At 37.2% G+C, this 16723-nt stretch overlaps 1 protein-coding gene across 2 annotated transcripts in view; it reads right to left on the reverse strand.

Moving 5' to 3' along the window:
• The window catches only part of LOC147396536 (protease Do-like 10, mitochondrial), a 38283-nt gene that overhangs the window by 8668 nt on the left and 12892 nt on the right, over positions 1-16723 (reverse strand). For both annotated transcript variants that reach the window (XR_015180758.1, XM_086451299.1), the window contains exons 4-5: positions 6712-6971; positions 4926-5053 (exon numbers count right to left, since the gene is read on the reverse strand). Coding sequence is in view for 1 of the 2 variants with exons in the window: in XM_086451299.1 (XP_086307425.1) it covers positions 4926-5053; positions 6712-6971 (388 nt within the window). In the remaining variant the exon portion in view is untranslated. The remainder of the gene's footprint in view (positions 1-4925; positions 5054-6711; positions 6972-16723) is intronic.

Below are 16723 nucleotides of genomic sequence, written 5' to 3' on the forward strand. Positions count from 1 at the left end.
TGGGTTTATTTGATGCGTTCTCGTTTTGAGGTACTTTTGCTAATTTTCTTAAAATGATTCAGATTCAGGATAACATCACTGTTAAATCTTTTAGGTCTGACAATAGTGGGGAATATATTTCTAATGGGATTCGTTCTCACCTTCATGAGCATAGTATGTTTCACCAGTTTACCTATCCTTACACTCTTGAGCAGAATGGGGTGGCGGAACGCAAAAACCGCCACCTGATGAACCTTGTCCGCTACCTTCTTTAAAGAATGTATGTTCCTAAGTTATACTAGAATATGGCATTCCTTACTATGGCCTTCATGCTTAACCGGGCCCGAGTTGCACCTTAGGGGGACAGGTGTCTCTTCATGTTCTTCGCCCTAAAATCACCCTCTTCTTTATTACACCCAGAATCTTTGGTGCACTTGTTTTGTTCAGGACAAGACCCCTCAACGCACTAAATTAGATGACAAAGCCATTCGGTGCTTCTTCTTAGGTTACTCGTTTCTGTAAAAGGGGTATCGCTACTATGATCCCATTTCACATCGTGTCACTCTCTGGATGTCACTTTTTTTGAAAATGTTCCCTACTTTCGTGCCACATTTTCTTTGTAGGACACTTCTACTTTGCAGGATCATTCTCCTATAATATTACCATCTCTAATTTTCTTTCCATCTTCACTATCGCTTCAGGTTTATTCTCGTCGCCATCGCTCCTCTCCAACCTTGCCCACCTCCTCCTTAGAATCAGGTATATACACTTCTATACCTACTCCCATCCCTTCTATTTCTGACTCTCACTTGCCTATTGCAATTCATAAGGGTAAGCAAAGTTGCGTTACTGATCAACCTATTGCTCAGTTTGTTTCCAATCAGGGACTCTTTTTCCTATCAAACCTACGTTGTCGACATTGATTCTATTCAAGTTTTTTGGTCTGTATCAAAGGCTTTGTGAGATCCTCAGTGGACTAGAGCTATGACTATTGAGATGGATGCCTTGCAAAAGAATCACACTTGGAAGCTTGTTTCTCTTCCCTCTGGTGAGCGGATAGTTGGTTGTAAATGGGTTTTCACTGTCAAATATCTTGTGGATGACACTATTGACCGGTACATAGCACGCCTAGTTGCTAAGGAATTTACGCAAACTCCAGAAAAGGATTTTGGTGTTACATTTGCCCATGTAACTAAACTTTCCACTATTCACCTCCTTGTTTCTTTAGTAGCCTGTCACTCATGACCTCTCCAACAACTTGATGTAAAGAACACCTTTCTGAATGGTGATTTGACAGAAATTATTTATATGGACCCCTCTCTTGGGTTTCATCTTCAAGGGTAGTATTTTGGGAATGTATGTCGCCTTCTCAAATCTCTATATGGCCTAAAGCAATCTTCACGAGCTTGATTTTAGCGTTTCTCTAAATTATTTTATCTATGGGATTTTCTAGATGCCATTAATAACATACTTGCTTTGTTCGTCAAGGATTAGATGATCGTTGCACCATTGTTCTGGTTTATGTGGATGATATTATCCTGACTGGCGATGATACACAGTGGATTGACAGGGTTAAGATGTTATTGGGTCGTGCTTTAGAGATTAAGGACATGGGTCCCCTCAAATACTTCTTGGGGATATAAATGGCCCACTCTCACCATGATATTTAGTTGACTCAGCGCAAATACACATTGGATCTTCTTCAAGACATTGGTATGCTTGATTTTCTTCCTGCTTCCTCTCCTATGAATCAGAATCATCGTCTTCATGTCGAATCTAGTAATCTATTATCTGATCATTCTCCTTACCAAAGACTCGTAGGACATCTATTCTACCTAACTAACACTAGACCGGATTTGACCTTTGCGGTTAGTATGGTTAGTCAGTTCATGCATCCTCCGTGCACTTCTCATCTTGATGTTTTTTATATTCTTCACTACTTAAAGTCACATCCTAGTCTTGGGCTTTTCTATTCGTCACTGCTCAACGTCAGTTATCTTTCTTCACTAATGCCGATTATGTTGGTTATCTTACTAATAGGAGATCTACCTCTGATTTTTGTACTTCTCATGGTGGTAACTTGATCTCATGAAAAATTAAGAAACAGTATGTGGTTTCCCGTTCTTCTACTGAAGCAGAGTATCGTGTTATGGCTCTGGGCAAATGTGAGCTTATTTGGCTTCAATCCTTGTTAACAGAGTTGGGATTTCCAATCTCTAGTTCTTCCACTTTGTTTTGTGACAAGTCTACTATCATGCTTACCTCTGACTCAGTTCTTCACGACAGAACCAAGTATATAGAGGTTGATGTTTACTTTCTCAAAGAGAAAGTTCGATCTGGTACTCTTCAAACAATCTTTGTATCTTTTTCAGATCAGTTTTCCAACATGCTTATGAAATATGTTGGTTCTTCTGTCACTAACTCTCATCTTGTCAAGCTGGACTTAGTCGATATATTTGCCCAGCTTGAGGGGGAGTGTTGGAAATAATGTAGTTTATTTCTATGTAAGGGCATTTATGTCCATTCCTATATATATATATATATTTGCCAAGCTCTCATTATGAGACTTGACAATTACCTTTCTACAAATACCTCCCTTTGGTTCGTGGGATCTTGAAGTCTCCTCTACTATTCTTTCTTCTTTTTTCCTTCCTTCATCAACAACCCTAGATCTTGATACCTAATAACCTAGCCGCAATTTCACTAGGTCTCCCCCTTCAGCGGCTTTTTTTCTTTTCTCATCTTCCCTTGATTGCATGTTGCGATAAGGATTCTATCAAGTTTTTCACAAGCTATGATAATATTTTTTGGCTATGCTTCTACCCTACGAAAGGGTTTCTATCTTTCATGGGTCTATTGATTTGATTTTTGCCCGTGTTTGAGTTTTTGCCTGTGAATAGCCTATAGGAGCGGCAACTGAGTGTTGTGACAGGTCTATTGGACCCTGTGGATATTTGTGACGACAGCAAAACAGTTGTTTGAGAGTTGTGATAGGTCTGTTGGATCCTGTGGAGACTTGCGACAGCAACAAGACTATTGTTTGAGTGTTGCGACAAGTCTGTTGGACCCTGTGAAGACTTTCTTTACTATGGGTGGATTTCTTTTCCTATGTTTTCTCCCCGGTCCATAAAAGTTCCTTGTCATAATAGACATGTTTTGTTACTTTCAAGTTCTCAAAAAGAGGCATAAGAATCTAGTGGACATTACAAAATTCACCAATAACACGTTCTTGAGAGAGCATATTGTTGAGTTTAGTCCCACATCGAACACTCACTGCCTAGTCTCTCTCCTTATAACTCTTGGGCCTCTCTACTCATTGCCAATTAGTTTTAAGTTGGACCCCCAAATTTATCATAGTATAAGAGCTAGCCTTTCTCTCCTCCATGTCCCCCAGTTCATATCCCCGCGTGTTTTGGCCCAATCCAACCCACACGTGCAGGGACGTGAGTTTAGTCCCACATTGGACACTCAGTGCCTTGTCTCTCTCCTTATAAGTTCCTGGGCCTCCACTATTGCCAATTGGTTTTGAGTTGGACCCCCAAACTTATCATGATATCAAAGTGGGCCTTTCTCTCCTCCATGTCACCCAATTTATATCTCCACGTGCTTTAGCCCAGTCCGACCCACACGTGCCGAGGTGAGTTTAGTCCCACATTGGTCACTCATTGTCTTGTCTCTCTCTTGATAAGCTCTTGGGCCTCTCCACACACTGCCAATTAGTTTTGAGTTGGACCCTCAAATTTATCATGGAATCAGAGCGTTGGTTCGTATAGGTCATAGGCTCAAATCTTTCCACCCTTATGGGTGAGGGGGAGTGTTGAGTGTATATTTTCCTCCACTCTCGGGTGAGTCATACCCTAGTTAAGCCTCGTGATCCTCTTATATTTATAGTTCTCCCCTTCTCCAACAGATCGATCTATTGGAGTAGTTGGTTGGTTAACATGGTATCAGAGCGTTGGTTCGTATAAGTCACGGGTTCAAATCTTTCCATCCTTATGGGTGAGGGGGAGTGTTGAGTGTATATTTTCCTCCACTCTCGGGTGAGTCATACCCCAGTTAAGCCCTATTACCTTCTTATATTCATTGTTGCACCTTCCCCACCAGATCGGTCTTCTGGAGTAAATGATTGTCAACATGGTATCAAAGTGCTAGGCTCATAAAGGTCAAGGGTTCGAGTCTCCTTCCACCCTTGTGGGTGAGGGGGGAGTGTTGAGTGTTGTGTTATCCGCCTCCGCTCTCGAGCGTGCTCACTTATCGGGCCCCAATTCGACCCATGACCTCTTATATTCATTGTTGCACTTTCCCCATCAGATCGGTCTTTTGGGGTAAATGGCTGTCAACACATATATGTATGTGTTATGGCCTAAGATTCTTAGAAACAGTACAGAAATATAAAAATTGATATAGAAAGAACACGTGGAAGTAGGAGCGAGAGAGAAAAAAAAATATATCACAGAGAGAGAACAGGGTTTGTCAATCCACTTTATATAATATAAACGGGGATTATGCATAGTGCAGAACCACAAGACTTGATAATTCTAAGAAAAATAGATGGTGCACGGCCTACTATACCATCACTTCTTCCTTCTATAGTGAGCCATGTTTAATATATTAACCTTTTGTTTTCCTTTAATTAAAGATATTCTAATAGCTAATCAATGACGCAGTTTCTGATCATCAAACTAATATTGTTGTTATAGTCCATAATTCAATGAGAAAGGCCTCTTATGACTAGTGGTACAGCATTATAAGAAAATAAAAAAAAATTATGAATTGTAAGACACTAGACTCCCCAAATTCCCTTGTTATTATCGAAGTTAAGAGAACAAAAATAGAATGTTTAATTAGTATTTCCAAGGGAGCTAGCTGTCTCCCAAATAAAATATACATAACTTATAGCTAATTACAAGATAAGATTTTAAAAACCATGTAAAACCAAAACTCACAGGTCGAAGGGTAATGTTGAACTCATATTCTATACCGCCTCTTAGTACTTTAACTTTTGCTGTTTCGTTGGGTTTCTTCATAGAGACCAGATGATCGAAGGTTATCCGCTCTCGATTCCGAAAAGGAACTGCAAACGTCATGCTATGATTTAGTAACGAACAAAAGAACCCAAAACCTAGAAAGGAGCAGTGAATAAAGCTAAAAAAATGGCAAGAATTTAAATTGTTCAAAATTGCAAAAAGCAACCAATGCGATGACACATGGTCAAAGTCATATAAGACACGGTGACAGTACCGAGCTTCAATAAAACCAAGGATACATAACTTGGCCAGTATGTTATATCCTTATACGAACATGCCTAGCAATATATATATATGTGTGTGTGTGTGTGTGTGTGTGTGTGTGTGTGTGTGAGTGTGTGTGTGTATGTGTCATAGTATCAGTTGCAGAGGGTAACCACCATCTACAAATGACAAACCTAGAACATAAGCCAGCTGACCACTAAGGAGAACTCCTACTGCAAATGTCAACCCAATCAAATGGCCACAACCATCAAATCTATCACATTAGAACCAGCCAAAGAACAAAGCAGGCCAAGAAAGGATAAACAGATAGGCAACCACTATAATCAGATCCAGTTGAATTTGAACTATTAGATCCCCAATGTGGATCACATTGAGGGTTGACTTCAAATAACTTGTATGTGATTTCCAGATAATCCTATTCCACAAAAAATCACCCCATTCTGAAATTTCTAACCTTAGTTTATAAGTTGAAGAATCGTGGACCATCAATTTTTATCGTTAGTTTGTAACCACTTTTCATGGGGTGAGAAGTTTCGGAATGGGCTGATTTTTTGTGAGGGTGATCTCCTCACCATAGAGATCATCCTCACAAAAAATCAGCTCATTCCAAAACTTTTTAGCCATATAAGACAAAACTTTGTCTGGAATGTTGTCTACGAGTTTGTCTAACGAACGCTGTCCTATATATATTGAACGCCATCTCTCTCGTTTATTTTATGTATTCATATTCGCTCTTACTACATCAATCCACCTTCTTCTTGGCCTTCTTTTCATTTTTTAGAATTTTCAACTCGCATATTCCTTCTAACTAAGGCTGTATTAGCCTTCATCACATATGATCAAAGCATTTCAATAGACTTTACCTTAGTTTAACAACTATTGGGCCATTCTTACATTTCATGAATGCATTCATTTCTAATTTTATCTTTATCAGTTGTCCTATAATAATGCATTTTAACCAATTGTGTTACTTTTTAAGATGTATGAAGTTAATGTCACAATTATTTTCCTTTCATGTATAATATTATGGTTTATGGATGTTGGGCTCTTAGATAACCATGCTAATGTGAAGCAGAATACTATTGATCTTTATTTCACATTCCATATGGTTGTTCATTATAGTTCAATTACATCCATTTTATTGTTTCCTATAGTTTCACTGAAATTTTCTTCATATTTTCATCATTTCTGCAATATTTCCATTATTTCTATGAAAATTGTATTAATTACCACATTGATCGAATCTATTTCTTGGTTGGCCCCATAATAGATAACAAAATCATACTTTAAATCAGTCATTCTAAATTTACATTACAAATCTAGCCATTTTTAGTAATTCTTTTATGAATATTTTTGTGATTTCACCTCCGATTGAAAGAAAATATCACATTGAATTCGAAAGGTTGAGCTGGGCAGGCCCAGTATTAAATTCAAAGAAGTTCTAGTCCAACATTGAAATTAAAATACGTTAATGATCTACCTGTTCCGTCATTTGCTATAGGCACGTCATCAAATGCAAGGACAATATCATCTTTTTTCAGTATCCTATGGGCATCAGAAAGAGGATTAATTTTGCTCACAAGGACACCAGTCATTTCAGGACGCATCCGGAAGTGTTCCCTTAGTTGTACATTTTCAGTAGGCTGGCATGACAAACCCAACGAACAAAATCCAACATATTTTCCACTTTCCTCCACGCCAGCTATAAAATGCTTTATTACAGGGACTGGTATGATATACCTGCAGAATTGAGTAGATGACAAGTCACGAAGTTAGGCAAAAGAGATAACAACATAGTTAATGTTAAGGACTCTTAACATGATTTTAAATAATTAATGCATAGGATAATGATTTAGACTCCATACAGTAGTTATGATCTAGAAACTGTGTAGGCACACACATGGTGCAGGCACAAGGGGGCAGGACCACCTCTCTGACATGACAAATGGTATGAAGATTGGCAAAGTGGTAATTCCTTAGTTATAACATGGATGTGAAATAATATGGAATCCCTCTATTTCCTCCAATGTGATGTATTTGGATACAGCAAAACATATCTGGCAAGCCATACTAGAGATGTACTCTCAAGAAAAGAATGTTTCTAGGGTATATAATCCATTTAAGGTCATATTCATTACTAAACAAGGAGACAGATCCTTGAATGACTATTATAGCTCCCTGCAAGGTATGTGGGAAAAACTTCAACAATATCATCCATTGACTATAGAATCTTGAGACCCGGAAAAGTCAACGAGAAGATTTTCAGGTTGCACTATTTCTCTCTAACTTGAATCCAGTGTGCTTCTTTGGAGGGTCCAATTCTTGCTAGTGAGTCTTTACCAATTGTTGCCAATGCCTTCTATCGTCTTCAACGTGCTTCTCTTGGGAGTGTCTCTTCTACAAGTCCTAAAGAGTTATCAGCATTGGTTTCTAGTGATTCATCCGACTCTTCTCATGACCCTGGTAGAAGGGGGACCATGGTGGTAGTAGAGGTGGCCATGGTGGTGATTTGTAATGTACCTATTGTAGCTACACTAGCAACACTGAGCACTTTTGTTGGGATAAATGGGGTAAACCTACTTAGGTTAAATAGGCTCAAGAAGAACCTTATCAGCACACAGTTAGGAGAAATTCTTCAGAAGTTGATTACCTTGACTGCAAAACTTACTCCACCCACAACTACCAAGGCTACTTCAGATAATCCCACATTTATGGTTGGCAAGTCTCCCTCCTGGGTCATCGATTCAGGAGCTAGTGCGCACATGTCTAATATATCTCGTCTCTTTTCTAATTTTCATTCTCTTAATTCTCACATTGTACTAGCCGATGGGTCCACTCGTAATGTAGTTGGGAAAGATGATGTTTTTCCAAACTCATCTCTTCCCTTATCTTTTACTCTTTTGGTCCCTGATTTTCCTTTTAATCTATTTTTCGGTAGTCAACTTACAAAATCTTTGCAACACTCCGTAACCTTCTTCCCTTCTTATTGTGTCTTTCAGGATCTCAAAACGAGGAAGGTGAATGGTTTATGACATGAAAAAGATATATTATGCTATTTAATGCGTGATGCGCCTACTTTTGCCTTAAGTGCTTCAGTGACACTATCAGTTGGGTCTTGCGTTTTTCTCAAATTTACGTCATGTTATTCCTAAATTGCGTTCAGTGTCAGTTTTAGAATGTGAGGCTTGCCAATTAGACAAGCATCACCGTAATTTTTTTCCTAGTCGTACTGAGAGTCATCAATCTAGTCTTATTTATGTAATTCAAATGGATATTTGGGGTCCGTCAAGAATAAAAAGTTTATTTGATTTTCATTACTTTACGGAGTTTGTGGATGATTATTCTAATATATGACATGGCTCTTCTTATTGAAAGTCCGCACTAAATTACCTCATGTTTTGCTTACTTTTTATAAATAAATTTCAGTCCAATTTGGCAAACTTGTGAAAATTATCCATTTTGATAATGCCTTAGAATACATACAATCTTCTATTTAGTCTTTTTGTTCAGATAATGGCATTATTCATTAGACCAGTTGTGTTAATACTTCTCAACAAAATGGTGTTGATGAGCGAAAACATCGTCATTTACTTGATGTTGCTCGCACTACTATGCTTCAGATGCATGTACCTCAACCTTGTTGGAATGATGATGTCCTCACAGCTCATCATCCCATTAATTGCATGCATCATCAATTTTAAATAGTCAATCACCTTTCTCTTAATTTATCTCAAGTTCATCATTTTGTTGTTACTCTTATAATCTTTGGTTGTGTTTGCTTTATTTACTCATTTGAGCCTACGTTGGATAAACTTTCCCCAAAATCCATCAAATTATTCAAATGTCTTTATGGGTTACTTTCGTACACGAAACGGTGTAGGTGTTATTGTCTTATCACTCAAGGCTACTATGTAAGTGGTGATGTGACATTCTTTGAGTTTGTTGGATATATCGATATTTTGTATGTGTCATAAGGGCATATGTGTAATTTTATTTGTTTTCTAGTTATACATATATCACAGTTCATAGTGAGAGAGTCAAGTTCGATTCCTCCCATTTTCTCCATTATTTTCTTCTCTAAACCCTAATATGATCTTCTACATGGTATCAGAGCTTCTCTGGTGATCAGATTTTGATTTTCTCTCTGCTTCCGCATATTTTTCTTCTTTTCTCTCTTGGTATAAACCAGATTTTTCTTATCTGATTTGTACCTATTATCCACGCGGTGATTAAAATCCTCTATTTGGAGGATTTTATCTTTGTGGTTGGAAGATATCACTAATGTGATCATAGATCAAGGGATTTTCGTTAGTCATTAATGGTTAGTTGTGGTGCAGCGATTAGGTTTCAGATTGTATTTCTAGCCTTTAAGGTACCTTGCTACTTCATCTTGAAAGATATTGGAGATCTGTGATTTATCTAGAAAGGATTTTGTAACCTTGCAATTTTATCTGGAGGAGTTTTAGAACCTTATGACTAATAGAAGATAAGAAATCTCATCTAACCAAGATGAAGTCTGATTCTCTTGATGAAAAAGTCATTGAGGTATGGGAACAAAAAGATACTCGGATTTTTACTTAGTTGTGGAACAATATGGAGCCACAAATAAGTGTAAACTTTATGTTTTTGGACACTGCGAAGGAGATAGGGGAATGAGTGAGGCACATGTATTTGGGATCCAACAATATAACAAGAATTTATGAGATCACTTAGTAGTATTTCTCCTTACAGCAAGATGATAAAACTCTGGATCAGACCTTCACTTCATTGATGTGTAAGCGTGAATAACTAAATCAATATTGACCTATATCTAGTGATATCCTTCAAATGCAGAAACAAAAAAAGGATATGGATGTTTTCGTCTTCTTTCATCCCTCCGATCAGATTATGATGCAGTCAAATCTTAGACTTTAGGAAGACCTGATCTTCCTTCCTTGACAGATGTTTTCTCAATGCTAAAGAAAACACCCTATCAGATAGTAGCCAACCTACAAGTGATCGCTCTACTTTAGCTACATTTGGAGATTGTGGTGAACATGGTTATAAAGGTAGTCGTGGGGGGCGTGGTGGTGGTCATGGAGGTAGAGGTAGTAGTAGAGATTCAAGGAGAGCCCATGAAACCCGAAAGTGTACCCATTGTGGTAAGGATGGGCACACTATTGACTTTTGTTGGGATCTTTATGGGAGACTAGTTACCCCTCAAGCATTATTATCTTCAGCTCAATTTGTTGTGCAGCCTATTATTTCATATTATCAAAGTATAGAAAGGAATTCGCTGTCCTTTCTCGAGAGGAGTATGACAAGCTAATCTCTAACTCATTAGCTACTGCTACTTTAGTCGAAACAGGTAAGGTATCCACTTGGCTTATTATCATTTACGAGCCCTTGGATCATTGATTCTGATGCATCAAATCATATAACAGGTAATTCTCACCTATTATCATCTCTTTCTCCATCTTGTCAAAACATTAAATTAGCCAATAGATCATTTTCAAAAGTTGTTGGATTTGGAACTTCACAACCCAAACCCAGTCTTTCTTTGTCATCAACATTTTATGTTCCTACATTTCCACTTAGTCTTCTTTCTGTGAGTCAACTTAAAAAAAAAATTGAATTGTTAAATGTCATTTTTTTCTTCTCACTATGTGTTTCAAGATCTAAAAACGAAGAAGATGGTTGGTAGTGGGCATGAAATAGATGGTCCGTACCTTCTCGACAATGCTCCAGTTCCAATAACTCTTCATTCATCTTCTAGGACCTTTTAGTGGCATTGTCGACTTGGTCATCCTTCTCCTTAGGTTTTACAGTGTCTAGTTCCTGCTTTAAATAACGACTTCACACTTAATTGTGAAACGTGTCAGTTTAGCAAACACCAACGAGTGTCTTTTCCACTTAGTGCGAGTCGTAGAGAGTCCAGTCCTTTTTGTTTAGTGCATTTTGATGTATGGCCCCACACTTATTTAAGTTTTAAATATTTTGTTATTTTTGTGGATTACTATTCAAGAATGACTTGGTTATTTTTAATAAAGGATCGTTCTGAGTTATTAATATATTTCAACAGTTTCATATGGAAATTTGAACCCAATTTAGTACTTCTTTATGTATTTTATATTTTGATAATGCAAAATAATTTTTTCTTGATTGTTATATTACTTATTTGCAGTCTCACGATATCATTCATCAATCATCTTGTGTTCATACCCCTCAACAAAATAAGGTACCTAAATGTAAAAACTGCCTCCTTCTTAAGGTTGCTCATGCCTTAATGTTTCAAATAAAGGTTCTCAAATATTATTGGAGTGAAGTTGTGCTTACTACTTGTCATCTCATCAACCGTATGCCTACTAATGTCCTTGATGGTACTCTCCACATCAAATCTTATCTCCTGATCGCCCTATTTTTCATCTTCATGTTTTTGGGTGTCTGTTTTGTTTATCATTTGGGTCCTAGTCGTGACAAGTTAGATCCCAAGAGTTTAAAATGTGTGTTTCTTGGGTATTCTCGTACCCAAAAGGGTTAGCAGTGTTATAGTCTCACATTACACAAACACTTTGTTTGTGTTGATGCTACATTTTTCGAATCTACACAATGTTTTTCTACTAGGTCATATGTTGATGCTATATTAGAAAGTATTCATTTACCTGTTCTTATTCATGTTCCTATTTTTGAACTCAATCATACTCCCTAACTTATCACAGAAGTCCACTACTACACCACCAACACCAACTTCTTTGACGTCTGAAGACCCATCTCCACCTCCTGTACTAGTACCTCCTTCTACTTAGGTAATGGATGTTGTTCCATCTTCGAGTGAATTACCTATCGCTATTCGCAAAGGTACCCGTTCTTGTATTACTAGACATCCTATCTCTAATTTTATTTCTTATGTCTCGTTGTCTACTTCAATGTCTTCTTTTATCTCCACCGTCTCTTCTGTTTCTATTCCTAAGAATCTCCTAGATATCACTTTTCAAAAAAAAAAAAAGAATCTCCAAGATGTCTTATCTCACCCATGATAGAGGACAAATATGGTTGATGAGATAGATGCTCTACATCATAATGATACTTGATCTCTGGTTTATCTTCCTCCTCAGAAGCATGTTGTTGGTTGTAGGTGGATCTAAATTGTTAAATTTCATAATGATGGCACAGTTGATAGATTTATAGATTGAAAGTTAGGTTAGTTGCTAAGGGATACACACAGACTTATGGAATTGACTATGCTGAAACTCTCTCTAGTTACAAAAATTACTTCAGTTAGAGTATTGATTGCATTAGTTGTTATGTCTGACTGGCCCTTGTATCAATTAGATGTTAAAAATGCCTTTCTAAATGATGATTTACATGAGAGTATATATAGAGCAACCACTTGAATTCGTTGCTCAAGGGGAGACTAGGAAAGTGTATAAGCTTTGGAAAACATTCTATGTTTTAAACAATCTCCACGGGCATGGTTTGGTAAGTTCAATGATGCAATTCTTGTATTTGGGATGATGGGTGTTAACTAAATCATTCAATTTTCCATCAGAAAATTGAAAACGGGTATGTGTTGCTGATGGTCTATGTTGATGATATTATTTTGACTAGTAGTGATGCTGATGGGATACAAAGGTTGAAATCTTATCTTCAACAACAATTTCATACCAAGAACTTAGGAAAATTGAGGTATTTTCTTAGTATTGGGGTGGCTTTTTTCAAATCGTGGTATTCATCTCTCTTAGAGGAAGTATGTGCTAGATTTGTTAGAAAAGACAGGGTTACTTGGATCCAAACCAGTAAGTACCCCCATGAATAGGAAGTTGAAACTTACAGTTGAACAGGGAGATGTGTTTGATGATCCCAGCAGATACAAGAGGTTAGTTGGAAAGTTGAATTACCTCACCATTACAAGACCATATATCTCACATCATGTTAACATTGTGAATCAGTTTATGGCAAGCACCTAGGATGCGACACTGGGTAGTTGTTCAGCGTATTATGAGGTACCTAAAGGGATCTCCAGGATGTGGTTTATTATACAAGCCTAATGGACATACTTGGATTGAAAGATATACAAATGCAGATTGAGCTGGTTCTTCCTCAGACAGGAGGTCTAACACAAGTTATTGTACCTTCATAAGAGGTAATCTTATATCAAGGAAAAGCAATAAGCAAATAGTAGTGGCCAGATCAAGTACAGAAGTTGAATATAAAGCCATGTCTCATACTTCTTGTGAACTTATTTGGTTGAGTCATTTTCTCCAGGAAATTGGTCTCACAGTAGAAACACCTATGAGTCTTTTATATGATAATCAGGCAGTCATGCATATAGCTTCCAATCCAGTGTTTTACGAGTGGAAGAAACATATCAAGGTGGACTATCATTTTATTCGTGAGAAGCTTTTGAGTGGTGAAATTGTCACAACGTATGTTAAGTTTGAAGATCAACTTATTAATCTGTTTACTAAATCGTTGGGAAGTGATAGGGTTACTTTTCTATATAACATGCCGAGATTATATGATATATATTCTCCAACTTGAGGGGGAATGTTAGATATATCGATATTTTATATATGTACCATAAGGGCTTATGTGTAATTTCATTTATTTTCTAATTTTATATATACCATGGTTCATAGTGAGAAAGTCAAGTTTGACTCCTCCCATTTTCTCCATTATGCTCTTCTCTAAATCCTAATCTAATCTTCGACAGAGTTTACATCTTATTTTTCTTTTATTGCTACCTCATTTGATTTGAATTTTGTGTCTTCTCGTCAGAGGGAGTTATCTCTTACAATTTCCTTATCTCTTGTGCTTTCAATTCTTCCTGTAAGTGACCTTTCCACTGTGCCTCTTCAAGTATATCAACGCACTCGTTTCCGAGCACCAACATCTTCTTTACTATCCCCAGATCCATCATAAGTTACTCTTGAGATTCCTTCACATCCATCAGCATCTACTTCTACCTCTAGTGATCTTTCTATTGCCTTAAGGAAAGGTACTCGATCTTGCACTAAGCACCCAATTGCTAATTTTGGGTCTTTTCATCGGATGTCACCTTCACTTCGTTAGTTAGCACTTTCCTTGTCTGCTATTTATGTTTTTACTTCTTATACGTAGGCATTATCCTCCTCTAGGTGAAAACTAGCCATGGATTAGGAGATTGCAACACTTCATCATAATCATACTTGGGATCTATCTCCACTTCCACCTGGGAAGCAGATTGTGGTGTGTAGATAGGTATATATAGTCAAGTATCTTCCTGATGGATCTGTTGAGAGGTTGAAGGCTTGCCTTGTAGCTAAGGATTACGCACAGACTTATGGGGTTGATTATAGTGAGACTTTCTCTCTAATGGTTTTATTAGATTTCTTATTTTTGTTGCAGTGTGTTATGTTTAGCCCCTGTATTAATTGGATAATAAAAATGCCTTTCTACATGGAGAGTTACATAAGGTATATATGGAGCAACCACCTGGATATGTTGCCTCTGGTAAAACTAGACTAGTGTGTCGCGTACGAAAGACTATCTATGGTTGAAACAGTCGTCTAGAGCTCGGTTTGATAAATTTAACTCAGTTGTTCTCGCCTATGGATTTGCCAGGTCCATAATCACCAAATCGGGGTTTAGAAATAAGTTGGTAAAGGAAAAAAGACAAAAAAATGAAAAAAAAAAAATCGAAATAGTGTTAGGACAATGTAATTTTTTCTACCAAGTGGTGTTATCATTTATATCATCAAATCCTATGTTAAACTATAAGAATAAATGTGCTGCCATTATAAAGTGGACGATTAAATTACATTTTTTTGTTTAAAGCGTGACTTTTTCAAAAAGTCGCGATTTATTCGTGATTAAATCGCAACTTTCATTTAAATCGTGATTTATTCGAGATTTAATCACTTGTCTTTAAAATCGAGATTTAATCACAACTTTTTGAAAAAAGTCATTGACTTTGGTGACTATGGCTAAATCTACTTCTGATCATTCAAGGTTTGTGAGGCACACCTCTGGTGGAATTATTCTGTTGATAGTTTGTGGATGATATCATTACTGGAAATGATCCTAGTGGTATCTCAGATTTGAAAACTCATCTAGCTAAACGGTTTCACACTAAAGATTTTGGTCTTCTTTGCTACTTCTTGGGTATTGAAGTAGCTCGTTCTAAAGAAGGTATTAATTTGTCTCAGAGGAAGTATGTTCTGGATTTATTATCTGAGATTGGTACTTTAGGTTCTAAACCAACTGATACTCCCATGGGCTATGGATCCCACTACTAAGCTTGATGCTAAACAAGGGGAGATTTATCTTTGATGCAAAGCTTTACCATAAGTTAGTTGGCAAGCTAATCTACCTGACTGTCACTCGCTTAGATATTACCTTTGTTGTGGGAATAGTTAACCAATTTATGCATGCTTTGCGAAGACTCATTAGGATTCTATGTTTAGGATATTGAGGTATCTAAAGGGTTCACTTAGCAAAAGATTGTTACACTGACATTCACCTCTTATATCCATTACTAGCTTCTCAGATATTGATTGGGTGGGAAGCCAAACTGATCATAAATCTACTTTGGGTATTGTACCTTTGAGGGAGGTAATTTGGTGAATTGGTGGAGTAAAAGATAGAAAGTTGTAGCTCATTCTAGTGTTGAAGCAAAAAACAGGAAGATGGCACATACCGCATATGAGATGCTTCAGGTTCAAAGTCTTCTAAAAGAGATGGGGATTGAAGTTCATACTCCTATGCCTATGTATTGTGATAACTGGGTTACTAGTTATATAACAAGTAATCTAGTATTCCACGAGAGAACCAAGCACATTGAGATTGATTGTCACTTTATTCGTGATATGCTAATGGCTAAGAAGATATCTACTCCCTATATTAGGTCAGAAAATTTGATATAGTGATAGGCATACTTTTGAAGACAAGGAGCTTTCAATTAAAGATCTCTTAATGTCCATTTTGGGGTAATTATTTTTTGGGGGGAAAGTTTACTTAAAGGGACCTTCTTTGAGGATTTTGTTGTTAGGTGGGATTTGGTTTGTAATTTAGAGGGCCTAGGGGTTTTCCTCGTCTCTTTTTGATAAGTTTGTATTTTGGGGTCATCTTGTCCCCTCTGTTTTTTTATATAAAAAAAACTTGAACTTCAGAAAATCAGTTCAGAGATGTTCTCACAAAACCATTGTCTAGGTGTTCCTTTTTTAGTTTTTGCACCAAGTTGGACATGTCAGATTTATATGCTCCAGCTTGAGGGGGAGTGTTAAGAGTTATTTAATATTGTGTGGGCCCAATACTTAAGCCCACACGACCAACCACATGTTTTTAATATAAAAGAGAGGTCGAACCCTATTAAGAATGACCTACTCATCTCTTCTCTAGTTTCCTCCTCTCCTTAACCCTAAGCTTCTAACATATGTTTGTGTAAGAGTTTGGGACTCACTATTTGGTATGACTAATTATAATATCTCTTATGCGGAGAGGCAACTAAATTTGGATAAATAAAATGTAAGAAA

The sequence above is a fragment of the Akebia trifoliata genome, chromosome 8, assembly GCF_017979445.1.
Source record: "Akebia trifoliata isolate Shusen 1 chromosome 8, ASM1797944v1, whole genome shotgun sequence".
Classification (NCBI taxonomy): domain Eukaryota; kingdom Viridiplantae; phylum Streptophyta; class Magnoliopsida; order Ranunculales; family Lardizabalaceae; genus Akebia; species Akebia trifoliata.